Below are 27490 nucleotides of genomic sequence, written 5' to 3' on the forward strand. Positions count from 1 at the left end.
TGCTCCATCCTGACTCAGCTGGCCATCCGAGGGCATAATGAGGCTGTAATGGCCCTCCCCAAGGCAACTGTAACCCCGGAGCCCCTGGGCGGTCTGGGGCACATCGAGGCAGGCGGCCGGAAGCACTTCTCCCATTACGGCAAAATATCACTTGGGGGGGGAAATGGGGTCACCCTTCAAAGCCAGGTGGGACCCCTGGCCCTAGTAGCGCTGAGAGGGGGGGGCCTTCTTGCCCAATGGCACCCTTCTGATGTGGGGGACGTTAACCTTAAACTTCTCAGCGCATCTGGTGACCCCTGAAGGCAGGGAAGAGAAGTGCGGCTTGCAAAGGCCTCCAGAGGGCGTAGTGCTCGTGGCTAGTGATTTGATGATGACTGGCCCTTCAGAGGAGGAGATTCGCCAGCTAAGCCCCTGTGCAGGCAGGGGCCAGAACTCCTGTATGGCCTTTGTAGATCAATGATACTTGGAGCACCGCGCTTTGTGCTCCACCGGCCCCACATCGTGACAGAGGGACCTCACCCCTCACTCTGGGCTCCTGAAATTAACAGGGGGACCCTGAAAATGTGGACCCCAAAGGAGCAGGCTGACAACACAACTGCGAGGGGGCTGGTGACATATGGTGACCCCTGGTTACTTCTGGCTATTGTAGCTGGAATCTTGCATGCTGTGCTGGAGATGGGCTCACTGTGGAGCTGCTTTCTCAGAGGGAAGTTTGTGTGGACCAGGAAGTGGACTCTAACTGGGGATGAAGGAGCCTGTGGATTGTGGGTGCCACCAGTGATCCCTGTTATGCCACTGCAGAGTTGGTGAGCAGAGGCAGAGGGTGGCTCTGTTTATCTGTTTTCCCAGGGACAGGTGGACACCACGAATGACGCAGACCTGACTGAGATGCCCGGGCACTCTAGAGGCAGTGGGGTGCTCTGCTGACCACTTGGAGAGTGTGAAGTACTTTGTGGGCTCAGCTGTACTTACCGCACGGTAGTGTGCAGTGGTAAGACTCTGCTGGAGCTGACTCCCCTTCATGTGATGATGGTGAAGCCTAAACCCCCCAAGGAGCCCCTTCCCTGCCTGAGGTGGTCTCTGTGCCTCGGGATGGGGGACCAACACAGGGAGGTGATGTTTTGCGCCATCTGGAAGCGACCCTAGACAAACACTCGGGCTGTTTGGAAAGATACTGCAGGCCATCCTGGACACTAAAAGCACCCAAGAGTCAAAGATCAATGCTGTGTCTATTGACGTGGGCTTGCTCCAGACTGATCACTTGAAACTGCTGGACAGGGTAAATGACGCAGAGCCTGCTTTGACCTCAATGCACCCCACTGTGCAGGAGTTACATTCTCACCTACAGGAGACACAGATGGACATTACTGGCCTGCAGCAGAGGGCAGAGAATGCCAAGGGCCATTCACAATAGAACTTTCTGGGCTTCCCGAGTGTGTGGAAGGCCCCACCGTGGAACTCTTCCTGGAACAGTGGTTAGTGTCCAAGGTGTTGGCCTCAGGATGCCTAAGTTCTTTGCGATCGAGTGGGTGCACCACCTGCCCGGCCGTCCTCTGCCTTTGAGGGGCCCCGGCACACCCAGTGATAGGGCATCTCTTGAACTTTAGCGACATGGAGCTGATCTTCCATCACTGCCTAGCCGAAATTCACCATGGAAGTACAGCAACGTCACAACACCAATGCCTCTGTCAAATGACAACTTTGGAGCCTCGGACTGTAATATGCACTCCTCTTCCTGGCGAGACTCCAGGTCATCGAGAGGAAGGATACCTTTTTCTTCTTGTCCCCCGAGGACGCCAGGACGTGATTACATGCGATGGCACTGGCAACACAACTAATAGAAGCCCCACAGATGGAGGTCTGGCTGACCCCAAGATCAAATCATTGACGCTCTAAGAAGCAGCAGCATTTTCCCTCCACCGACCAGAGAGCCAAGGAGCGGATGCAGGCAGTAACGAAGGTGCTACATCAGAACCATAACCTGTTTGCAGAGCTTCAACTGGATCATACCTCCACGGCTGGCTTGGACACGGATGATATGATGGACTCCCCCTTGAGGAGAGCATCCTGGGCCAGATCTCACACCTCACCTGGCAGATGACCTGCTATAGGGACTCTGTATATACTGACTAGTAGGGCCCGTGCCCACGCTGAAGGGCCGAGTGGGCTATGCTTTGAGCAGAGTTACTGGGAAAGGGTGGGAGTGGAGGTCGACTACCTTGAGCGGCACAAAGGGCCTGGAGGCCCAGGAGCTGTGGGACATTGCCTTCCATGCACCCCAGTTTACCGTATTGGACTAGAATTAGTACCTTGTACTCCATTTGTTTGCAGTGTTTATGATGTTTGTACGATGACCGGACACTGTTTGGTGCCCAGACACGGTGAGTGGGACAGGGGTTTTAGCACAGTTTTTATGTTTTAGAAGCTACACACATGTACTATGCTGGCCAACACTGACACCGCTGTGCGCATGCCCCTTCCCTTGGAAGGGCACAGCGTTAAAACTGATACGTATCCACCATGGCTGCACTCCCCATTACTTGAGCCTTAATACAACCTGTTAACGTGGAATGTGAGGGGCATGGTTACTCCTACTAAGAGGCACTGTGTTCACGACTACCTCAAGCGACGTCATACACATACAACATACATACAGGAAAAGCACATGGTGGTGACAGAACTACACAAACTCCATGCAAAATGGAGGGGCCAGGGTTACGAGACGACGATGCTGGCATATGCGAGAGGGGTACTGATTATGATAGCACCGGGTGGGTCCCATTCGAGGTGGTAATGCACAGAGCAGACCCAGATGGCCAGTATGTGGTAGTGGAGGGCAACTTAAACAGTATGCCTGTTGGAAATTACCCTCTCTACAGGTTCACCACCCAAACTTTTTGCCTTCCTCCTCTTACTTTTTGCTGGACTTTTGCTTGTTGGTCAAAGGACTCTGTGCACTTTACCACTGCTAGCCATTGCCAAAGTGCTTGTGCTTACTCCCTTAAACATGGGTTGATAGGCATATATACACGATCAGCATATGTAATATACATGTAAGTCCCTTGAAGAGTGGCATAACATATACCCAGGGCCTGTAAATTAAATGCTACCAGTCTGCCTGCAGCCCTTACTGTGCCACCCACTTACGTCACACCTTAAAACTTGTCCCAGGCCTGTCATTGCAGCCTGGAGGCAGTGGCTCACTCCCATGTCGATTTGGCATTTAAAACCCCTTGATAAGGCTCAAACTCCCAATTTATTACATATGTCACCCCTGAGGTAGGCCCTAAGTAGCCCACAGGGCAGGGTGCTGTGTGCTTAAAAGGCCGGACATGTACTTGTTAGTTTTACATGTTGCAGAAGTGAAAAACTACCACGTTTGTTTTCTCACTACTGAAAGGCATAGCCCTCCCATAAGGCAACATTGGGGATTCCTTATTAAAATAAATAAGCTGTAATTCCTAAACCAGAGGTGGTAGATATATCATTTTTGGCATCTGTGAACCTATAATGATAAACCCTCTCTAATGGTAAAGTCAAATTTGTCATCACAAGCTTGAAAATGCCACTTTTAAAGAGTATAAATCAATTGGGGATTTGGGCCCATTTTTAGTCAGTGAGAATAGGCCAATTAACTTTTTTAAAGTTGGCATTTTCCTGCACTTAGCCCTCTGTGTCTGTAACATGACTGGGTGTAACTGACAGTTGGGACTTTGTGAATTCACCCCAGACAGTCACATAATAGGGAGCTTAGCAGAGACTGAAGGCTGTAGATGGAGGCACTCCAGGATGTCCCCTTCCACGGTGTACTGGCAACACACATTACACAATACTTTGCCTTGAATGCATGGTTGCGCTTCCTGCGGGGTAGTGGAATGGTATGCCCTCAAAGGGGTTGTGAGGTGATACTGCACTGACACTGAGGAGAGAGCTGAAGGAGAAGGAGGAACCGTGACAGCTTGAGGTGTAGCTGCTGGCTCGCGCCGCTGAGGCCGACCAGCTATGCGAGCTAAGGTAGGAGCATCAGGATTTTGAAGCGCACCTAGGGAAATTGGAATATAAGCAACACCTGGCCCGTTTACATGGTAAGGGAAATAAACGGGACAGCTCCTGGCATGGCTGGTCAGGGACTCCTGTTATCCAGTTGGATCTTTATGGTTTGGCGGGGGCGTAATGTTGATACTCAGGCGAACATTAACAACACCTTTGTTGCCTACTACCAAACCCAGTATGCAGAGGTCGCTGCTCCTTCTGTGGATGAATTAGGGGATTTTCTCCATGGGCTCCACCTTCCCCGACTAGGCCAGCTTCAATGAGCAGAGCTCAATGCTTCACTGTGGATCGAGGAGAACAAATTGGCCTTGACACAAATTGCTTGCGCTAAGCACCAAGGCATGGACGGACTCACTGTAAAGTATTATGTGTCCTTCAGTGCCTCGTTGTCACCCACACTGCTTGAGATGTATAACGAGCCGGGGAAGAGGGATAAACGCTCGGACTCCCTCTGGGAGGTCCTCATAGCGGTGCTCCCAAAGCCAGACCTGGTGAACCGGCTGCTGCCTATTGTTGGAACTCTTGCGCATGCATATCAAAACGGGTTCATGCTAGACTGAAACACCTTCCTTAACATCCATCACTTTCTCTGACTACTGGCGAACCCCCTGGTCAGTGCCAGGATTCCAGTGGCAGTCTCGCTTGATATTGAGAAGGCCTTTGACTCGCTGGGATGGAGATACATATTCTTGGCCCTAAAAGCGATGAAGGTTAGCCTGGGATATCTGAGGTGGCTACATGCATTATACAGCCAACAAGTGGCGTGGGTCGAGATAGGGCAGCTCATAATCGATAGCTTTGACATACAATGGGACACTCAGCAGGGGTGTCCATCGCTGATGATTTTCGCTTTAGCCATGGGCCTGTACACTATGCTTGTCAGCATGTCTGGGGGGATTGAGGCACATGGTGTTTACCCCATGATCTCCTTATACGCTGATCATAGCCTTGTTTACCTGTGCAACGTTAGGGGCCTTTCTCCTGGACCTGATGGGTCTTTTGGAGGAATCTCAGGCACTAACAGACCTTAGAGTGAATTGTTCCGTCTTCACCCGATCCTGGAACACGACAGGGGTGGACTGCCACCTTCTAGGCTTACATGGCATTTTACCACATTTAAGTTCATGGGCATACGTGTGTTACATCCTGATGCGGTTCTCCTTAATGGGAATCTGGTGGGGCTCTGAGCTCCATCTGGGGGACCTTGGCATTCTGGACATCAATGCCTCTCTCCCCTGTAGGTAGATGAAGGATGCTTATTCTCCCTCGCTTGTTATATTTTCTTCATGGCACTGCCCCTCAGACTCCTCAGCTCCTGGTTTAACTGATCTGGGGAACGGACTGTCTCTGCTCTACAGGCCCATGCAAGGAGGGGAACTGGGCGCCCCTAATTATGAGCTCTATTACGTGGCAGCTCAGCAGCAGTGCCCGTGCGGTGGCTGGGAGTGGCCCCCTGCTCAAAGCAGGCGGCAGTGCGCAGCTTGCTGGACGGACAACCATTTACACCAGGCTCTCCTCGCCGGGACCTCGGATTGTTCACGTGTCTTGTCAGATGTGAGGCGCATGTCTTTGCTGGCAGCGGTACATAAACAGGAATGGTCGCCCCACCATCATATTCCCTATTGACCCCTCCCTGGCAGACGATTGCGCTCCTAGGGGGATTCCCAGCAATCATGAGACACAGAGCTTGCAAAAAGCGGGGTAATGTGTACGGGGGGAAAGCTATTAGAGTATTCCTATTCTTTCAGGTCCTTAGGGACTCTCGTGACATTCCACCAAGTCATTTCCTGAGATATCATGCAATGTACCTGGGCGGCTGCTGCACACTGGGGTCAGTTCCATGCAAGCCTCCCACAGCACCCCCACTACATACAGCCTTAACCCACATGGTGTGCTCAAACTCATAACAGCCCTTAATACTGCTCTACTGACTCAATGCTACCAGCCGGACAATTGGGTGCGCAAATGCTGGACATGTGATTTGCACACACATCTGACACACAAGCACTTGGATCAAGCCCTGCATCAGGTTCTTCAGGTGTCTTGTAATCTGTGCTTCTGTTACTGGCAGTTCAATTATGTACACCAGACATGCCTAACACCACAACATATTGCGTACAATTTCCCCGCCACCTCATCGGCATGTCCTCGTTGCAGACTGCTGGACGCTGGTTTCATTCACAGGGTGGGGAGTGTCCATTACTAGCACAGGCGTGGGCAGAGATTCTGGGATTACCTCAACATTAGTTGTCATGGCACGCCGGTTACACCTGAATCCTGCCTTTTGTGTATACGCCCAAGGGCTAAGGGGTCAAACACCTACATAGATTTGTAGACCTGGTGTGGCGTTCATCCTATTCAAATGTCAGATCGCCATGTCCTGGAAAACACAGGCGCCTCCGCAAACCTCTTAATTGGGCGCATGTGTAGGAGGACGTCCATATAGAAGCTCACAGACATGGTGGCAAAGGGCCTGGGGCATGACCTGGGACATATTTGTCAGGAACCTGGAAGCGCGAGATGGCTTGCGCCCCCTGTGACCATACTGGCTGCTGACGCTCGTTTTAGTTGGGCATACACAGATCGATTTCTGGCGATACAAGTCTTTATTATTAATTAATGCTGTGTCTGGCTGTTCTGTGATTTGATCATGGTAAAAACAAGTACTTGTATAAATTCACTGTGTGTATATTTTGGGGCCGGTCTGTATTGTGTGTTTGCAACACAATCTACGTGTATGTGTTCTCTGTTTTCTTTTTGACAATAATAAGAGATAAGCGGAAAAAAACAAATGTTCCAGAGATGAATCTGCTTTGTCTCCATACAATCTAGAGCAATCAAAAGGCATGTCCATGAGGGCTTCCTGCACGTACTCCGCGAAATCTGTGGTGAGCTTCCAGGACTGATGACCAATGACCACATTAGTGCCAATAGCATGGCCCACGCAGTGTGTGGTGTCCGGACTGTAACATACTTTGTTGCATCTTATCATGGACTGTCTGAGTAAAAGTTTTCTGAAACTCCTCAAGGAGAACAGACAATATCTCACTCGCCATGTCACATGGCGTGGGGGTGTATCTGCCTACCAGACAGACCATAACACAGGAGCTGAAGGCCCAGCTGGCAGAGAAATAAACCCCTTGGACTTTGCTTTTTACTTACTCAAGGACAGAAGAAATGGGATGAGTGCTTGGAGCGGAAACGGGCACGCACCATGGAGAGGGATCAAGCCCACAACTGTGGGCATGATCAGCCCACCTTCCAATGCTTGGCAATTGTGCTTAGGAATACAAAGCGTCACCTCCCACTCCATGATGGCATACGGAGGCATCGAGGGGGACTTACTGCATCTCATTCAATTGTGTCCACGACTGGCATCTGCTTCCTGCAGGTACGGCGCAACTTACAGCCTGTCGTTTTTGGTGGGACACAGTGCTTTAAATGGACTATTACTGAGTACCTTTTCACAGAGAGAGTGCCTGCACTTCTCAGCACTGCTGCAATACATTTAATGGGAGAGTACCAGCACTTTGTGGGACTATACAGGTATTCTAGATAGTGAGTACCTGCACTTCTATTTTTCCATTTAAAACACTGGTGGGGCACATCCCTACTACACTGTCTTCTGAGAAAAAAAAAATCAGTTTGGAGATCGGTAAAGCACCAACAAAGTTATTGGCAGAGCACCTGAACTGTGTCTAAGGGTGACGAAAAAGTGAACTTAAGTCAAATGCACTATATACGGTTCCAAGCCGACGCTTCTAGACACGAAACGAAGCTGTTGCGAAATCCGATGGTGCCACCTATTGGCATTTGCGAGCAATTTCTGTAAGAGTTTTCAAATTCAGTCTGCCACTTCAGTGAATTTAAAATGTCAGGAATCTGAGGTTAGATTTATCCATCAGAATTTAATTTCTTGTTTTTCTCTTAAAAAATGATCACAGTTTGATGGATCTCAAGTCTAATTCAATACCAGAGAACATTTTAATTGAATGTGCTTATTTAAACAAAAATGCAGTATGGTTAATGTAGCCTATAGATTGGCAAATATAGGTGTGAGTGTAAAAATTAGATAAGAATATTTCATTAAAAGTGATTCAGGAACTCGTACAAGGTGTTATTCAGAATTTATGACCATCTGTGAAGATCCCATGATGGAGATAAGGGGAATTTGAATAAGTAAATATTACAATGACGATAAAGTGACATAACTAAATGAATGCTACAGAAGATGGAGGTCAGAGAACAGAAGGGGTGTTGTAGGGAAGCATAATACTTACTTTGTGTTAAACTCGTCTTGAGAGAGGCTATACAAAAACTCATCAGTAATGTCATACTCGACAAGGACCTTTGCTATCTGCTCCTGTAATAGAAAATGAGGTTGTTACAACAGCGATATAACACAGATGCCCAAATGCACTTTTGTATAATGGTGTAGTATATTTACCTGAAGAGTAACAAGCTGCTCAGGCACTTGCTTCATCCACTCACGCAGTTCAGTTAGTTCTTCTATTGTGTTTGGCCTGTCATACAGCTTCCTGCTGATTGCTCTAAATTCATCAGAGATCTAAATAAGAGCAGAGAGCATGAGACACAGAGCGCTACAATGGACTAAGCCAATCTTGACACTATCCATTAATAATACTGGCAAATGTCAGTAGCAGCACAGCAGGACCATCAGATATGAAACAATCTCAGAGAAAAGTAATCCAGCTAGTCTCTTTACTGCTTCCAGCTTGGTGAAATTTAAAGAGTGTTAGTTTCTTAAATATAAGTAAGGGCCACATACCTCCATTTTGGTTTGAATCTATTAGACATTTTAAAGGAAGTCAGAAAGCAAACTTATGAGCCACAAGACCTGGTAGCAGCTATTCTAGTAACAGTCTCCATGGAGGAAGCGAGACAACAGAATGCAAGAATCAAAGAGGGCAAAAGACAAACATATTCTGAATATGATTGACCATGAAGCCAAAGTGTCTGGTCGCTCACTGGACTGATGCATCCAATCAGGAATCTGCGTTTCACCTAACGGGCCTGTATTATATGAAATACCCTTTGGGGTGCAATAGGCATGTGCACTTTAGTATTACAGATGGGGCTGCAGACACTTGCGCACATATAGGGGTGATGCTAGCCTAAAGGATGTTCTTTAATTTGAATTGGGGGTCGCCATATGCAAATGAGGGAAACGCTTTGCTGCTGCGCAGAGACAAAGAGGCCATCAGGAGGTACACTGACTGTGACCCACAATAAGGTGGTTTGCAGTCACAGCGCCCTCCTGAAGGCACATCTCTGAAGGGGCAAAAAGGTTCTCATGGACCTCCCCAGACATCTTCAGGCAGACAAGTGCAGTCACTCACTGAACTTGGCTACGGGGATATCTCTGGCCGGGTGCTACCTGCACTGTGAAAAGCAGACCAGCTGCTTCAATGAGCCAGTTCATCTTTATCTGAAGCACTGCCCCCAGGATGGCATGAGTTCACTGCTGCCCTGGGGCACTGCAATATCAGTAATAGGGCAAACTGTACCTATGTGTAACTTGCACCCTGCTCACCTACTTTAAGGTGTGCCCTGGTACAAAAGGGGACAGTGCACCCTTACTGTAATACAGACCCAGATGAGTTTGAATCTCATTCAGGTCAAACTCAGCATTTCATCAGTCTAAAGTCAATACAATTTGTGTCGTTGATCTGGGTAACAATAAACATCGGTTATTCAGCACCAAGATGCCATGCAGGGTGAATCTGCATTTTACAAATACACCTTGTGTTACAATATGCTATTTTTATGTTACTGTAAAGACAGAGTAAGCATGAGAGCACTAAATCCAAATGACTGAGCAGAAATAATGTTTAGATGTAATGGACACATAAAACTGGCAAATCTCAGGATTTGTAATGATGTTCATAAAAAGGTGCTTCTGTGCAGTCCAAGGAGGATTTCTTTGAGAGATTGTGTAACATATGCCAATATTAGAAATTGCAAGTTTCAAGTAAAAAAATGAAGACATTTCCCTATTAAAATCCAATACTTAACATTTCACAGTAAACCACGCAAACACTTTTGATCACTGCTGGCAAAAGTTGGAATGTGTCCGAGATTTAGACATCTCATAGACGCCACCTGTATAGAGCTTTATGCTAAAGTTTTAATCAAAGGCTTATTGTCAGACCAGTTATGTCTCAGCTACTAACAGCTTAAGCTGCCTGTAGGCAGACCTATTGTTTCTAATACACTTAGGGCCTCATTACAACCATGGTGGTCTAATGACTGCCATGGTTACGGTGGTGGTCGGACTGCCGCCAATGCAGTGGTCCGAGCGCTATATGACAACTGCGGCGGTAGCTCTGTGGTCGGACCACAAGCACCGCCAGATTATAACTTCACATCAGCCTGGCAGTGCTGGTGGTCCTAATCCGCCAGGGCAGCGCTGCCCTGGCGATTACGACCCCATTCTCTGCCAGCGACTTCATGGCGGTAACACTGCCATGAAAAGGCTGGCAGAGACAGGGTGCAGGGGCCCCCATGTCCAGCCCCGTCGCAATCTTCATTGTCTGCTTTGCAGTGAACATTGCAACGGGTGCTGGTGCACCCTACGCCCTACAGCAGTGGTTCCCAAACTGTGCGCCGCGGCTCCCTGGTGCGCCGTCAAAACTAGCCAGGGTCGCCGCACACAGTCTGGAAACCACTCGGAGGTGCTTTGAATCGGTAGCTTTTCCTCGTGGTATTGAAAAAAAGACCCTGCATTAATTATTCTGACCAGCGGAGGGTGCCAAAGTACCATTAATAATATCCCTATAACAAAAAAAGTTTCCAATAAATGGTTTTCAGCAACGTGAAGGAGAGAATAAAGAAGACAAACGGTAAATAGTGTAGGTACAGGTACAGGCTGGGATTACGTTCCCCCACCCGCCAAAAAAAGTAACATAACGGGGAGCTGTGGCCAACACAGCCAATAGGTCAAAGGAGCCGGGGATCAAAAAAGTTTGGGAACCACAGCCCTACAGCATTGCCGCTGGTTCTATTACGAGCCTGAGACAATGATGTAGGCCATTTCCCGCTGGGCCAGAGGGCGGAAACTGAGTTTCCGCCCGCTGACCCAGCGGGAAACTAATAATAGGCCCAGCGGGGAGGCTGCCACACTGGCGGCAACCTACCCATCAGGACTTTGGCAGACAGGCTTTTCCGTCTGCCGAAGTCATAATAAGGCCCTTAGAGTGGACTTTGGTTCACTTCCTGACTCTTTTTTGGATTGTTCTGTTGTCTATCTTACTTTGATACTCCTGATTAATTTGCTTTCCTCCCTATTCATTTGCTTGTTTTGTGTACCACAAACCTGTTTCAAGATTGACAGCCACGCAGGCTCACACGAAAGATTTAACGATTATGTACAGTATGTCCCCCACTCATGAATCCTGGCCTGGAATAGTAAATTACATGCAGTTACCCAAATTATCCAGTCTTTTTACTCATGCAGTTCCTAATTCCAGGGCCCTTATTCTGACAATCAGTGCTCTGAAATTTGGAATACGCCCCATGTGTGGTTTTACTGACTGCGATTTCATAAACAGTAAAGTTGGGTCCCGGATAATCCACACTCTGAAATCCCATGTGCGGGAACACTGGGCCCTCAGAATCAGCCAATGAGTGCCCTACCCTGAAGATACTCCTCCAACAAACCTGTAAGAGGACCTGAATCGTCTTCTCATGGACGTCAGTTCGCCAAAATGCCAGGGACAGCGGAAGTTACATCTCATACCATTTGACCTTAATTTACACATACACACATACACACTCTTTCACATAAACACACTCTTACGTGCAAACACGCACACAATATGCACTTAAACACATTTTTTATTTACCTCAGCTGCCAGAGAAAGTCCTATTCCAGCTTATTGTACTCATTTTTATTGCCATAATAGTAAAAAATGTAATTATCTTCACTATCAGTGAAATAAAAACGTAATAGGAAACAAGGAGAATGGCGTCCCAATGGACATCCTTAAGGACGAGCTGCCGCTGTATTCCATGCATTGATCTTATCCCCATCTCCTCCCTCCCTGAAAAGGCTAAGGGTCGCAAAAGTAGTGCCAGGGGTCACCAGGGGTTGCAGCTGCCACCTCTAACTGACGTCCATGCGTCTTCTAGTACACTGCAAGTCAAGCTGCACCAGGCATTACTAAGTCGCTCCAACTGAGTTTTGCAGAGCCATTGTCTTTATTGAACCGACTACAGTGCAAATCAGGAGTGTACAATGCAGATCTTAGAGGGCCATATTCATGCAACATTTTCAGGATAACCACTATGTAAATGAGAGTCATTGAATGTATACTTGTATACAAGGCCGGCTTTTGGGCGGGGCAAGCGGTCCGGCCACACCGGGTGCTGACCTCAGGGGGGGGCTGTGTTTATCAATAACTTCCGAAACTTGTGATTTAAAGGCACCTACTGAAAAGTTCCTTGTGAGTTTAGCCTTCAAGAAACAATTAAAATGTCAAGATACCTCTTGTGATTAATGTTCCTGCTAGAGAGAGAGATGGGAGTTTTGCCTAGTGGCAGCTTTGACTCAACATAAAGTAGCATAGAGGGTTAATATGCCTGCTTCAAAAAAACAAAACCATAGGGCATATTTAAGAAAAGTGGCGCTGCACATAGTGCTGGGCCACTTTTCTTGCGCCCCCCTAACGCCACCATGTGTGTGTCATATTTAAAATACAGTGCACCATGGCGGTAGTTAGGGGACTAGCATCAGAATTTTTTACGCTAGTCCGGCACTTTGCAGGATTAGTGCCAATTTAGACACTAATCTTGCAAAGCACCCAGAGGCCCGTTGTAACCAATGGAAGCCAACTTTTAATGTCTGCTCTGAGCAGACGTTAAAAGTGCCAGAAAAAAATGACGCAAAGAAATCTGACAGTTTTCCTTGTGTCATTTTTTTGGCCCCCCAAATGGGGGGATGCCCCCTTTGCATACATTATGCCTGGCGCAGGCATAATGTAGCGCAAAGGGTTACAAAGTGGCGCAATGCATGTATTGCGCCTCTTTGTATATATGGCACAGCATTTTTGTCCTTCTAACGCCACATTAGCGTAAAAGAAATTACGCTAATGTGCCGTTAGAATGGCGCTAGGGGCTCTTAAATATGCCCCTATATTTTATGTGGCTAGCTAAGTGGATTAGTAAAGCCAGCCTTTACAAGTGATTTAACACACATGAATGTATGTGAAAGGGGAGCAATGGAGAGAGGAGGGGCACATTTGCCGGGTGGTAGTGAGTGAAACCGAGTAGGACGTCATGGGGTGAGGGGGTGCCAAAATAAACTGCCGCACAGGGCGCCACAGTCCTAAAGCCGTCCTTGCTTGTATATACATTTGCCTCAAATACGGCCATCTGAACGTAGGTTAGGCAAACTTGATAAAGACCTTTCTTGGGCCAGCGATCAGAATTAATATGCTACAACAAATGTGACCTCTCTTGTGGATCTGAGAAGTAACACTGGTAGTAATAATAAATATAATAATATTAGCTCTTTGTAGGAGGCTGGCCTGGCTTGTAGTGGGTACCAAGGGGTACTTACACTCTGTACCAGGTCCAGTTATCCCTTATTAGTGTAGAAGAGGTGTTTCTAGCAGCCTAGGCTGATAGAAGGTAGCTATAGCAGAGCTGCTTAGACTGAACTAGGAGACATGCAAAGCTCCTACTATACCACTGGTGTCATATGCACAATTTCGTAAGAAAACACAATACACAGATATACTAAAAATAAAGGTACTTTATTTTTATGACAATGTGCCAAAAGTATCTCAGTGAGTACCCTCAGTATGAGGATGCCAAATATACACAAGATATATGTACACAATACCAAAAATATGCAGTAATAGCAAAAAGGAAGTAATGCAAGCAAAGTAAAGTTACAGTAGATTTCAATAGGAGCACATAGGTATAGAGGCAACACAAACCATATACTCCAAAAGTGGAATGCGAACCACAAATGGACCCCAAACCTATGTGAGCTTGTAGAGGGTCGCTGGGACTGTAAGAAAACAGTGAGGGTTAGAAAAATAGCCCACCCCAAGACCCTGAAAAGTAGGTGTAAAGGGCACCTATATTCCCCACAGAGCACAGAAGTCGTGATAGGGGAATTCTGCAAGGAAGACCAATACCAGCAATGCAACCAAAGTGGATTTCCGGATGAGATTACCTGTGGAACAAGGGGACCAAGTCTGAGAGTTGCGACAAAGTCGAGATTGGGCAGATGCCCAAGAAATGCCAGCTCAGGGTGCAAAGAAGCTGCCACCTGATGGTAGAAGCTGTGGATTCTGCAAGAACGAAGAGGACTAGGAACTTCCCCTTTGGAGGATGGATGTCCCACGTCGTGAAGAAGCTTGCAGAGGTGTTCCCACGCAGAAAGACCGCAAACAAGCCTTGCTAGCTGCAAGGGTCGCAGTTAGGGTTTTTGGATGCTGCTGTGGCCCAGGAGGGACCAGAATGTCGCCACTTGGATGAGGAGACAGAGGGGGCGCCCAGCAAGTCAGGGAGCCCTCACAGAAGCAGGCAGCACCCGCAGAAGTGCCGGAACAGGCACTACGAAGAGGAGTGAACCGGAGCTCACCCGAAGACACAAAAGGGAGTCCCACAACGCCAGAGGACAACTCAGGAGGTTGTGCACTGCAGGTTAGAGTGTCGGGACCCAGGCTTGGCTGTGCACAAAGGAAATCCTGGAAGAGTGCACAGGAGCCGGAGCAGCTGCAAATCACGCGGTACCCAGCAATGCAGTCTAGCCTGGGGAGGTAAGGACTTACCTCCACCAAACTTGGACTGAAGAGTCACTGGACTGTTGGAGTCACTTGGACAGAGTTGCTGAGTTCCAGGGACCACGCTCGTCGTGCTGAGAGGGGACCCAGAGGACCCGTGATGCAGTCTTTTGTTGCCTGCGGTTGCAGGGGGAAGATTCCGTCAACCCACGGGAGATTTCTTCAGAGCTCCTAGTGCAGAGAGGAGGCAGACTACCCCCACAGCATGCACCACCAGGAAAACAGTTGAGAAGGCGGCAGGATCAGCGATACAAGGTTGCAGTAGTCGTCTTTGCTACTTTGTTGCGGTTTGCAGGAGTCCTGAGCAGTCAGCGGTCGATTCCTTGGCAGAAGGTGAAGAGAGAGATGCAGAGGAACTCTGATGAGCTCTTGCATTCGTTATCTACAGAATTCCCCAAAACAGAGACCCTAAATAACCAGAAAAAGGAGGTTTGGCTACCTAGGAAGGAGGATAGGCTAGCAACACAGGTAAGAGCCTATCAGAAGGAGTCTCTGGCGTCACCTGCTGGCACTGGCCACTCAGAGCAGTCCAGTGTGCCAGCAGCACATCTGTTACCAAGATGGCAGATGTCTGGAGCACACTGGAGGAGCTCTGGGCACATCCCCTGGGAGGTGTAGGTCAGGGGGGTGGTCACTCCCCTTTCCTTTGTCCAGTTTCGCGCCAGAGCAGGGCTGGGGGATCCCTGAACCGGTGTAGACTGGCTTATGCAGAGATGGGCACCATCTGTGCCCATCAAAGCATTTCCAGAGGCTGGGGGAGGCTACTCCTCCCCAGCCCGGACACCTTTTTCCAAAGGGAGAGGGTGTAACACCCTCTCTCTGAGGAAGTCCTTTGTTCTGCCTTCCTGGGCCAAGCCTGGCTGGAACCCAGGAGGGCAGAAACCTGTCTGAGGGGTTGGCAGCAGCAGCAGCTGCAGTGAAACCCCGGGAAAGGTAGTTTGGCAGTACCCGGGTCTGTGCTAGAGACTCGGGGGATCATGGAATTGTCTCCCCAATGCCAGAATGGCATTGGGGTGACAATTCCATGATCTTAGACATGTTACATGGCCATGTTCGGAGTTTGCCGCCGGATACCCTGCTGGTATGTACAGGGGTGATGTGCACAACCACATCGAGAATTATGTCACCACGAACCAGGAGATAGCGATTCAAGTCCCGAAATGTATTATCTCATCAGTGTCCATTTATGGGTTGTGTCACTCCAAGCCCTACTTACTACTACTGATTGCGTGACTGTGGAGATTATACTACACTGCGGGCTCCATCGCGTTGCTGGCGAACATCCTCCAAACTTACCTACCCTATCATCTGAGCACTGTGCACCGCCATTGAATCCCGGAAGGGGTACACCTATCCAACGGGGTTCTTACACTGCCACATGACCGGACAGCCATCCCCACTGAAGTGGATAGCTACCTCTTGGCTCTGTTGCATCATTTTGGATGTAATATAGGCTATGTGACCCAAAGCAAAAAAAATGTCCTTTGATGCTGCTAGGGCGTTACAACACTGGAGCTCCTCCGCAGACGTCGAGACTCCTCTGCTGGGCGAGGACCTCTCCAAAATTGAGGAGTTAGAGGCGGGATCTAAATCTGCAACAATAAATGGATAGCAGGAATCGCAGAATTCACAAATGTCAAATGCCTAGATGTTTTTGTGAAAACACTCTTGATTGAACTCTTTGATAGACAGGATTTCACAGACACCTTTGTTTTTGAAAGGGCCCACCGTTTTCATGGACTTCAGCCTATACCAGAAGCACCGCCTCGCCCAATCATTGCTTGTCTCCTTAATTTTAGAGTCAGAGATACCGCACTGTGACTCGCCGTGAGCGGGGGCCCCTCCAGTACCAGGGCACAACACTGTCCATTTTCCAGGACTTTATGCAAGCTGCACAAGACGCACAATTAACATTTACACATGTGAAATGTACGTTCCAAAAACAAGGCCTTAAATATAGCATCCTTTATCCAGCGCATCTGCGTGTCGAGGCAAAAGGCACACACCACGTCTTCAAAACCCTGCAGAGGCTGTTCAGTTTTGCAAACACTATAAGAGTAGCGAAGGCTCTGCACTCCACCAGCCCGCTCCCCTCCGGCCACTATCATAACCTCCCAGCAAGACCAACGCGCCTGAACACTTATCCTGTCATGGTACTTGACTGACCGTATGTATACTCTCATGGAGTTAAGCTGGCTGCTCAATACTTACAGTTTCTTCCTTCACACCACATCGATTAGACTCCTAGACCACTAGGACAATGACTCTTTGATGAACACTTACTATTCAGAAGGGTGATGTACCCGGAAACGTTGCCGCACCCCCAAGGTGTACGCCAAGATGTTCGATTGTTTGAGTTTTTTGGGGTTAAAATGCAATTCACCGGTTGTTATTATCTCTAGTGTAGTTGAGGGGGAGGGAATTGTCTTCCTGTTAAATAGGTTTGTTATTGTTTGTACACAATACTTGCTCCATACACAGTACTGACACACATGCCTAACACTTCAGTGCCATATAGCAAGACGGCACACCCTACTGTTACAAGGGCTTTAATCTACAGGGTATGACTTAGACAGTATGAGACCTCAATAACCAGAGGAAAGGGAAAAAAGTCCTTACAAATTTAAACAGACATGGAGTCAAGCTTGCAGTTCTTCAAGAAACTCATCTTTCTCCACAGACAGAGGCCCTCATTATGACTTATCACAAGTCGCGGGCGCCAGGAAACTGCCAGTGTTGGTGGTCTGAAGACCGCCATATTACGAGTTAAACTGGATTTCCGCCTGTTTACAGGTGGAAATCTGACACCATTGGCCTGGCCAACAGCGAAAGAGAGGGATTTTCACCTCCAGGCCAACAGGACATCACCCACTGTATTACGATACATAATACAGCGCAGCGGTTTCCTGAACGGTGGTGCGGGGCTGGCGGTGGAAGACGCAGAGACTCATCCCCTCCCAGACGACGACCTTGCTGAGACAGGTAGATGGACTGTCCAAAGGAGGGGGTGTTGTGTGCATGTGTGTGGTGTGTTGTGTATGTGAAAGTGTAGTGGTATGGGTGTACTTGAATGCACGTGTGTATGTATGTGTGCGTGCGGATGTGGGAGTCCGAATGGAAGCCGAGGGAGGCTGTTTGGGGTGCGAGTGTGTTTGTATGCAGAGGGGTAGGGGTATCTGTCTGAATGTGTGTATGTGTGCGAATGAGGGTGTCTGAGTGCCTGTTTGTGAGCGAGCGAGTGGGGGTGTCTGGATGTTTGCATGCTGTTGGGGTGGGTGTCTGCATGTATGCGAAGGGGAGGGAGGTATCGGGGTACGATTGAGTAGGTGTGTAATGGGATGCATGTGAGTGGGGTTGCATGTGTGCAAGTCTGCGAGTGAGTAAGGGTGTCTGTGTGGATGCGTGCGGATGTGGGGGGTGCATGTGTGCAAGTCTGCGAGTGAGTGGGGTGTCTGTGTGAATGAGTCCGGATGGGGGTGTGTGTGCAAGTGTGCGGATGGGGAGGGTGTGTGCAAGTGTGCGGATGGGGAGGGTGTGTTCAAGTGTGCGTTTCGGGGCGTGTGCAAGTGTGCGGATGAGGGGGGTGTCTAAAGGTGTGTGGACGTGTGGGGGTGTGTGTACTGGCGACAGGAATAGAGTGCTGTGCCGTGAATGGTGCAGACACAAAGTACCACCAGCGGTCTTATGGCTGCCGACGGGCCGGAGGTGCTCACCTCCGGCCTGGCGGTATTGATGGAATTGTGGTGGTTTGGCTTCGACCAAACCACCAGTGTCATAATAAGGCAGTCTTTACTGCCAGCCCCACGACAGTAAGACCCCCACACTCGTAATGATGGCCTGAATGTGTATATGCCGCTCCATGGGGAACAAACCGCTTCTTTGCCCACTACAGCTCTTATTCTCGAGGAGTGTGAATTTTCATACATAAAAGTATACCTTTTGTGTGTAGAGACTACCTGTCTGACAAGGAAAATAGGTATTTGCTGGTGTCTGGTACCTTGCGGGCCGGTCTGTTTTACTGGTCAATGTATATGCACCCAACATAGACTCCCCTGAACTTAATCATGATCTGTCTGCACACATGACTCGCTCCCGCGTTGCGTTCATGCTAATGGGCGGCGACTTCAATATCATCTGCCACTCTCTACTAGACACCACTGGCTCCACTACAGTTTCTAAACCATGCTCCCTACGGGAACTATCTGATCTACTTGACACTTTTCAACTATTAGACACCTGGCGCGCCCACAGTCCACACACTAAAGATTTCACGTTCTACTCAGCACCACATAATGTATGGACTGCACAAGGCTGTCATTACCTTACTGCTGAAACCTGGCAAGCCTGCCCACCGCCGCACCTCTTATAGGTCATTAGCTCTCCTGAACCATGATAACAAGATAGTGGCCAAGGTCATAGCTGTATGCCTCTCTCGCTTAATGGAACACATAATCTCACCCATGCAATCAGAATTTGTCCCTCACTGATCCACGTCAATAAACCTCAGCACTATCTTTGCGATCTTAAATCAAATCTCACCTACTCTTCCTGCAGCAGTCGCGCTTTTAGACGCCGAGAAGGTGTTCAATTCCCTTGAACGACCGTTCTTGCAAGTGACGTTAAACAAAGTGGGCATACCTAATGGTTTCCATAACCTCATTATGATACTCTATAAGAAACCCGCAGCACACGTGAGGGTGAATGGTACGCTGTCGGCAGCCTTCCCAATAGCAAGAGGCACAAGCCAGGGATGCTCCCTCTCCACCTTGATTTTTCATATTGCTATGGACCCGCTTGTTAGGCAACTGTAGGAGCGCCATCTAGACAGAAGCCTACACTTCAGACATGGCCCACTTCTGGCCACGTTATATGTAGATGATATCTTGTTGTTTGTGCATGACCCAACCATCAAACTTGCTTCCCTTATCTGCGAAATAATCTGGTTAATTCCTTCTTCAGTCTGCTAATTAACTGGAGCAAATCGGAGCTCTTTCTGCTCACGGAGGCCACCGTGCCTTATAGCCTAGACTATTCACTCAATTGGTGTACTGACTCCCCCTAATACCTGGGTATTTTTTTTGCACAGGGATAAAACTAAAGTCATACGTCGAAGGTATGGCCCTGTGGTTGATAAACATACTTTGCAAATAGAACAATGGATCAAGCTACCCCCGTCAATGGTGGGGTGTGTCGCTATTATTAAGATGGTGGTTTTACCCTGCTTCTTGTAACTATTCCTGAATATTCCCAGAACATTAACCAGCACTTGCTTTGCTACTTTAGGGGGCATCTTGACACAACTTATGTGGGCAGGGCATCGACTAAGTATCAGATAGGAGACCTTAATACTGCCATAGGAGCAAAGCGTCATCGGAGTTCCAGACATGCAAATGTACTATTTAATAACCCAATCCCACTTGGCCTATCACTGGTATCCTAACACTAGAATACCATATCTTACACCTGAAAAGGCACAGGCACCTAACCTACCTCTTCAATACCCAAAGGGCTCCCTCGAAATCCCACAGACTTACACACCCTCTCCACAACATGCTGGGCCTTGCTCAAACTCCCACAATACTTAGGTAATGGGACACTATATTTCCCACACATACCATTTAGAAACAATCCTTGGTTGCCATTCATGCGAGAGCGCTTAGCGCAGCGAACGCTTATTGCCCATAAACTACATATGGTGGGTGACCTCTTGGTGAATGGCAAAATGACACCTGGCCAAACCCTTATAGAGGGTGCCAACATGGCACTTATGGATTACTTTGTATTTCATCGCCTATACAGCCCCATTCACACCATTTTGCCAGCCTACCCAGAGGAACCACTTTACTTCCCCCCTCTGTCCTTGGTACCCAGGATAGCGACAGATTGATAACCCATCCATACCATACCCTCAGTCAATTGAAATCCAAAGGTGTGGAGAAATCTAGAGCGGCGTGGGAACGTGACTTAGGTCACTCTCCACCCGCTGAAACTTGGTACTACTGCTGTATGCAAACTAAACTAGTTTCCAACAACCATAGACACAAGTTACTCCATTACAAATTATTGCACCAAGAGTATGCTACACCTAAGGCGCGAGCCAAACTAGACCCCACACTACTGTCCAAAATGTAAAGCAGATCATGCTGACTTTGTAAACTTGGCATGGAATTGTATTGCAATTAAATTGTATTAGGGGGAAATCTTCTCCACTGTATCTACCATGCTTGAACAAAATATTGATCCTGACCCGCTAATGGCACTCTTAGGATATGTTAAACCACTGGTCCTGACCCAACAGTGCTATGCAGCCATTGCCTCTCTTCCGGCCAAACAACAAATAGCTCTTTACGGGGGCAGTTCTTGCCTCCCAACCACTGCTGCTTGGCTTCGAGACATGCCAATTTAGTGGCACTACAAGCGACCTTTATGCCTCTTTGCAGCCTATCACCCCTCGACAGAAGGATATATGGAAGCCACTACGAGATAATCTTTTGATGTTGAGCCTCGATGGTGATTTGACAGATACTGACTAACATATATACCTCATTTGATATATATATATATATATATATTTTATATGTGCATTATGTGTATTACTGTCTGATTGTACTGGTGTGATTATTGCTGAAGCTATTTTTTTTCTCTTTTTTCCTTCTTTTACGGATTGTGTACAGAGCATCTCTGCACATTACCAATTGTATAATATGTTTACGTTATCTAAAATGACAACGTTAGAAAAAAAAAAAAGCATAACTAGCGACTATGCATGTTGAAGTAAATTAAACAAAAATTTTCATCCAAAATACCAGCAACATCAATGATGAAAACCTTTTTCAAAAGCTCTGTTCAAATCGAACAGATGACAGTAGAGGCTTTGACCAACAGCCGAAGAGACATCTCTAATCAGCCACAACTGACGAGTTGGCCAAGGTAGGTGTCCGCATTTTAGGCAGTGTAACATTCTCACTGTCTTTGCACAAGCATGACTTTTGAAATATATATTTCAGCACACTAAAAATTGTGTAATTCTGTATACGTACATCTTCCACTTCCTTGGACACTTTCTTGGCCAAGAACTCCAAAATGGCATTGCTTAGGGTCTTACACTTCCGAGACAAATTCTGTTTCACACCGTCAATGTTGACAAAGAAGGGTCCAATGATGATGGAGCTAGGAAGTGTGTTGTCCAACCGCTCCTTTTCTAAGTAATATTTCTCCACGGCAGCCTTCACATCCTGAGCTGAAGGGTTCTGAGTCTTTAACTCCCTAGTAACATAGAGACAATACAATCAGTGGCCTTCTCTTTCGACAGCACACCCCAGTTACATAGTGTTTTGTTGCAATAACACTCCCTTTCTGAACATGTGAAGAGGTTGTACCTGTTATGTATTTGAATATAGATGCATACACACTTTCATTGTTGTTAGGAAAAGGCAAATTAGATAGAACGAGATGACAGTAAATGAAAGTAAAAAATAGGTATTTGTAGGGCGCAAAGTCAATGTATACATGTTGCACCATTGCACACAAATTTGCAAAGTATCAACATATGAACTAATCAATACAAATGTCATTTTATGATCTACTATGTTACTACCATCAGACAGTGATTGCTAAAAAAGAACAATGCTGTTGAGAGTTTGAAAACATAAATTTAAATTGCAAGTCCCGCGGAAAAAATATTTGAGACTTTGGTAGAAAAGCCCCTCCATGTACCAATCAGAAAAATGCAACTGGAACATCAACACTAGAAAATAACAATGAAACACTAACACTTTAACATAATCTCGTACTGTCGGCTTGTACTATGGGACAATAATCTGTTGATTGCTGGTCACTCAAACACTTTAGGCAAGGTATGAACATGTCTCAAACAAAAACCTATAAAAGTATACTCAACCTGCCAATCATTCACAGAAATGATTTCTCAAGCGCCCCCCAACACACACCCCACATTACTGAATATGCTTTATACACTATGGTCCTCTTCTTGTGTGAAAAACAATGCAGAGTTAATGTCTGTAAAGTAGAAATCTCAGTGCTTCTGTCTCCTAACATTAGAAGATGTCATAGGTCTATGGGGGATGTTTCAAGAAAATCACTAACTATTTTTAGTATGGGTCCCTCCCGAACTATAAACCTCCTGTTTACTCTGTGTGAAGATCAGGACAATCACAATGAGTACAAACAACTTCAGGTTGGTGAATCCTACTGGACATGTCCAACACCAACACATCCTACTTTTCCCTACAAAAGAAACGCAGAATACCATTATTAGAGAAAGCCTTTACGATGTGCCACTTATTAACAAAACAGTATTTTAGAACACTGTTACCATGCTTAATCCATGAACTCATGCACCTTGAACTGATTGGAAACCGCAATTGATTTTATGAGACTGTAAATAACGGAGTACAAATAAATCGATATCAGGATTTGGAGCCGATGACTGGTCTTTACTGAGACTTTACTGAGTGAGCATTGAAGAAGTCCATGGCCTACGGATGAAACACATTGGCTGACCAAAATAATCATTTAAATGTTGTATATTTTAGAGAGGCAAATGAAATAACTAAATGCTACCTGAAAAAGAACAACAATGAAACAACTCTAACGTCAATAACTTAAGAGGTCAACACCCACATTTAACTTGAAGAGTGCAGCACAATTTATAAATAGACCAACGTTAAATTACCTGACTAGCAGCATAGTAACAACTATGTCCGATCAAAGTTGAAACAGTTCTAGGATCCACAGGGAGTGTGCTGAAGTAATGCAATTTACTACACTTCAAACTACAGTCTTTCAGTTCATAGGGACTCTCTTACCTGTCTTACTTATGGCCCTATAAATGTCAATCTTCCTAAATAATTTATCTTCTACAATTGAACAAGATACAACATTACCACACCTAACACAGGGCCTGAAAAGTAATCAACATTCTATTCAAAACATGAGTAAACCAAATCTTTCACACTGGTGTGTTGTGTTTTGACTTGCAGAAGCAACGCCACAGTGGGGGCTGTTGCAGATGGTGGACACAGGAAATGTGTTATTCCCCTTAGAAATTCCTAGTTAAACACATGCCAGGGCACCGCATTAACACATGTGGGGTGGGGTGCAAAAGATTGGAAGAGAGGAATTTAAGACCTGGGGCAGGTCTAAAAGGGGGAAATGCTGCTTTTCCCGTAGGTACCACAGGAAGATGGAGTAGCTACAGATGACTAGAGCTTGTGAGTGGACTTAGGAACTCAATCCTAGATTCTCCATTGGAGCCTTTTGAGCTTCTACCCATGGCCCATCCTCGTATAAGCTACCATTCCAAAAATGAGAGAAAGCCCAAGAGGGAATTGGGAAATTTCTAAAACCCCAGAACTCATCAGGTAGAGAGGCAAAATTAATACAGGTGTGTTAGACCTGTTAGCTTTAGGTTGGTCTTCCCCAAAACATTTTGCCTTCACCCTCCTATTTTTGCTGAATTTGTTTTTGTTGGCTTCTGTGTACTTTACCACTGCTAACCAGATGCTTGTGCTCACCCTCTAAAGCATGGTACAATTGGCTTACACATGACTGGCATAGTTAATTTACTAAATGCCTGCAAATTAAATGCTTTTGGTGGGCCTGCAGCACTTGTTGTGCCCCCCCTCACTTAAGTAGTAGCCCATAAAACATGTTCCAGGCCTGGCATTGCTGCCTGAATGCAGTTTGAAAGTGCTGATTGGATTTGGCAATATAACCCCATGCCAAGCCTTAAACGCCGCTATTATTGCATATCCGTCACCCCTAAGGTAGGCCCTAGGGAGCCCATAGGGCAAAGTACATTGTAGTTAAAAGGTCGAACATGTACGTTTACGTTTTACATGTCCTGGTAGTAAAAAACGACTACATTTGTATTTCCCTACTGTGAGGCCTACTTACCTCATAGGGTAACAGTGGGACGTCTTGTTAAGTTTAATGATTGCCAATACCTGTTTGGGAACAGGTATACATTTCATGTTTGGTGTTTGAGAAATTGTAATAAAAAATCCTCTTCAATGGTAAAGTCGGATTTTAAGTTATAATACTGAAAATGCCACCTTTAGAAAGTTGGCAGTTTCCTGGCTTAACTAATTGGTGCCTGCAGTCTGTTAATGGGTCACTTGACTGGGTGTAGTTGACAGCTGGACCTTGTTTATTTCTCCCAGACAGTCGCACAATAGAAGAATTAGGTGCACCTGGATGGTAGGTTGGAGAGGAGAGCGTGGAACAGCCACATTTGCAATTTAATTGGCTGTGCTCTGCCTTCACACAAATGACTTGTCTTCCTTGCATTGTTCATGAAGCCAGCTTGGAGCCAGGGCAAGTGAGGCAGGAAACTTCAAGTATGTATTTCAAAGGGAATTGTGTAGAAAATGTCCTGCATCAAACAAGGTACCAGGTATAAAATAGGATTCTCAGACCCACTCTTCACTTTCTGGACCTGCGAAAGGACTCTCCGAGATCTGCCTGCTGCTGGGGCCTGCTGTGAACTCCACAAGATTGCTTTGGTGCCAAGAGCCTGTCTTCAACCCTCAGAGGTCTATTCTGCTACTTGAGTCCTGTCCCACTTCATGAACTCAGGACTACCAGAGTGACTCCAAGGGGTAGTTGGCTGGCCTCCTGATCACAGCCCCAAGACAGAGGGGGACAGAAAAGGCTCCAACCATCTTGAACCAGCACCTGGAACCAGCCTAAGTGAGTCTTATATCCTTAAGTTGTGCCCCTCCAGTCTTGGATCCTTGGCGGTGGTGGTCGAGGTGCCCAGATAGCCAAAATACAAAACTTGGGATTTGAAAGTATTTGGCTAAAAAGTGCTCTGGGAACCAAGAGGAGACCAGGACCAACATGCCTGTCTATCTGCCCAGGGGCCATCACTGGTCAGCTTGACTTTGTGGTAGCTCACGCTACATTCTTCTCCGCAGCAGCAAATCCTGTTCAGCAGTCCTTTGCCAAAGGGGTATCTCGTCTCTTGAACTCTCTATGGCTACAGCCTCTAGCTTCATCCAACTGGAGATTTTTGACTTCCAATAAAGAGTCTAAGGGCCCGATTTATATATAGGTGGACCGGTTACTCTGTGACACTGGTGACGGATAGCCCGTCCTCTGAAATATAAACTTCATTATATCCCATGGGATTTGTATTTCGGCAGACGGGATACTCGCCACTGTTGGTACAGAATAACCCGTCCGCCTAAATATATATCAGGCCCTCAGTTTGAATGGAGAAATCCTCACTGCGACATCATCCAGTAGCTTCCAGATGACAACACCACCACCTCCTCAGACATCACTTGGAGCCTTGCCCCGCTGAACTTTTGCCTTGTCAGAACACTTTTTCTTGAAATATTGTTCAAGTCCGAAGGTGCGCACTGACCAGGCCCAATCCACTTTTTTGTATCCGACTCAACCTACATCGCGGTCGGCCATGTTTTTCAACCTTTACCCGGTCTTGTGCGTCTAGATGTCCGCGGTTGACACTCATCTTTTAGGTGTTAGTTTTTATCATAAACTTTAAAAATTCACAACACCGATTCGACTGATTGGATTGTTGTTGTTTTGGTGTTAATTGATTTACTCTATTTTTCTAAATTGGTTTGGGATTTTTCTTGTGTTTATTACTTTTTGTGTTCTGCATACATACTTTACACATTGCCTCTAAGCTAAGCTTGATTACTTTTGTGGCAAGCTACCAGAGCGTTAAGCACAGCTTAGTGACTTTTTTGTGGTTCACCCTGACAGTCATTGTGGCTGCTGCTTCAGCAGGATTAACACTCCACTCAACAAACAACTCAATTTCTCATAAGGTGCAACAGTTGAACTGGCTCTCTCAGGTGAAAAGTCTCCCCTGATGCAGCAATTGTAGAGCTGCAGATCAACTCTTGTACCATGGATGCAATACTGATGTCAGGTGTTACTGGTGGCAAATGATTAAACAATGCAGGAAATAGCTCAACAAATGGGGACTGGACATATCCAAGCTGCCTGTCCTGTATAAAGACTAGGAATATATTCAGGAATTCAAAACCTGCAGCATTACTACTCTATTATGATTGAATCTAGGGTAGAAAAACTGGAAGACCTTTTCAGAGCATCCTACCAGCGAAACTTAAGGTTTTCAGTGTTCTACAATGGGGAGGATTCTCAGAGAAGTGTTAAAGGATTTACAATTCTCTGGGGCTCCGGAGGGAACCCAGGCGGATATTATGGAATCTGTCACAGTAACAAAACTACCCAAAAAGTAAACCATCTGGGAAGCAGTAAGGAGAAGGAACACTCATGTAAAACCTGATGCATTAGAGAAGTCTGTGGTTTTAAACCAGAAATAAATTATCTCTTTCCAGGGAAACAAAATGTTGATCTTCTTGGGTCTTAGCAGTCTGCCAGAGGAGGCAGGAGCTGCAAATGGTGCAAGATGAATCTGTTAATGTTGATGAGGAAAATTTAATTTGGCAATCAGTCAGACTGAATGTACTTTAGGAAGGGAAAGTTCACATGTTCAATAACCCTAAGGCGCCTTAACATTATTTGGCAAGCATGCAACGTAGAGATGGCTTCCTCCCCCTCTTTGGTTCTTGACCTGGGCGTTAGATCAGAACCTTGCA

At 46.7% G+C, this 27490-nt stretch overlaps 1 protein-coding gene across 1 annotated transcript in view; it reads right to left on the reverse strand.

Annotated features, from left to right (window-relative positions):
* The window catches only part of DNAH1 (dynein axonemal heavy chain 1), an 827745-nt gene that overhangs the window by 599099 nt on the left and 201156 nt on the right, over positions 1-27490 (reverse strand). Inside the window, exons 14-16 of the mRNA XM_069206595.1 lie at positions 21911-22136; positions 8501-8620; positions 8334-8416 (exon numbers count right to left, since the gene is read on the reverse strand). Coding sequence (XP_069062696.1) covers positions 8334-8416; positions 8501-8620; positions 21911-22136 — 429 coding nt within the window. The remainder of the gene's footprint in view (positions 1-8333; positions 8417-8500; positions 8621-21910; positions 22137-27490) is intronic.

The sequence above is a fragment of the Pleurodeles waltl genome, chromosome 9 (assembly GCF_031143425.1).
Source record: "Pleurodeles waltl isolate 20211129_DDA chromosome 9, aPleWal1.hap1.20221129, whole genome shotgun sequence".
In the NCBI taxonomy this organism is placed as follows: Eukaryota; Metazoa; Chordata; class Amphibia; order Caudata; family Salamandridae; genus Pleurodeles; species Pleurodeles waltl.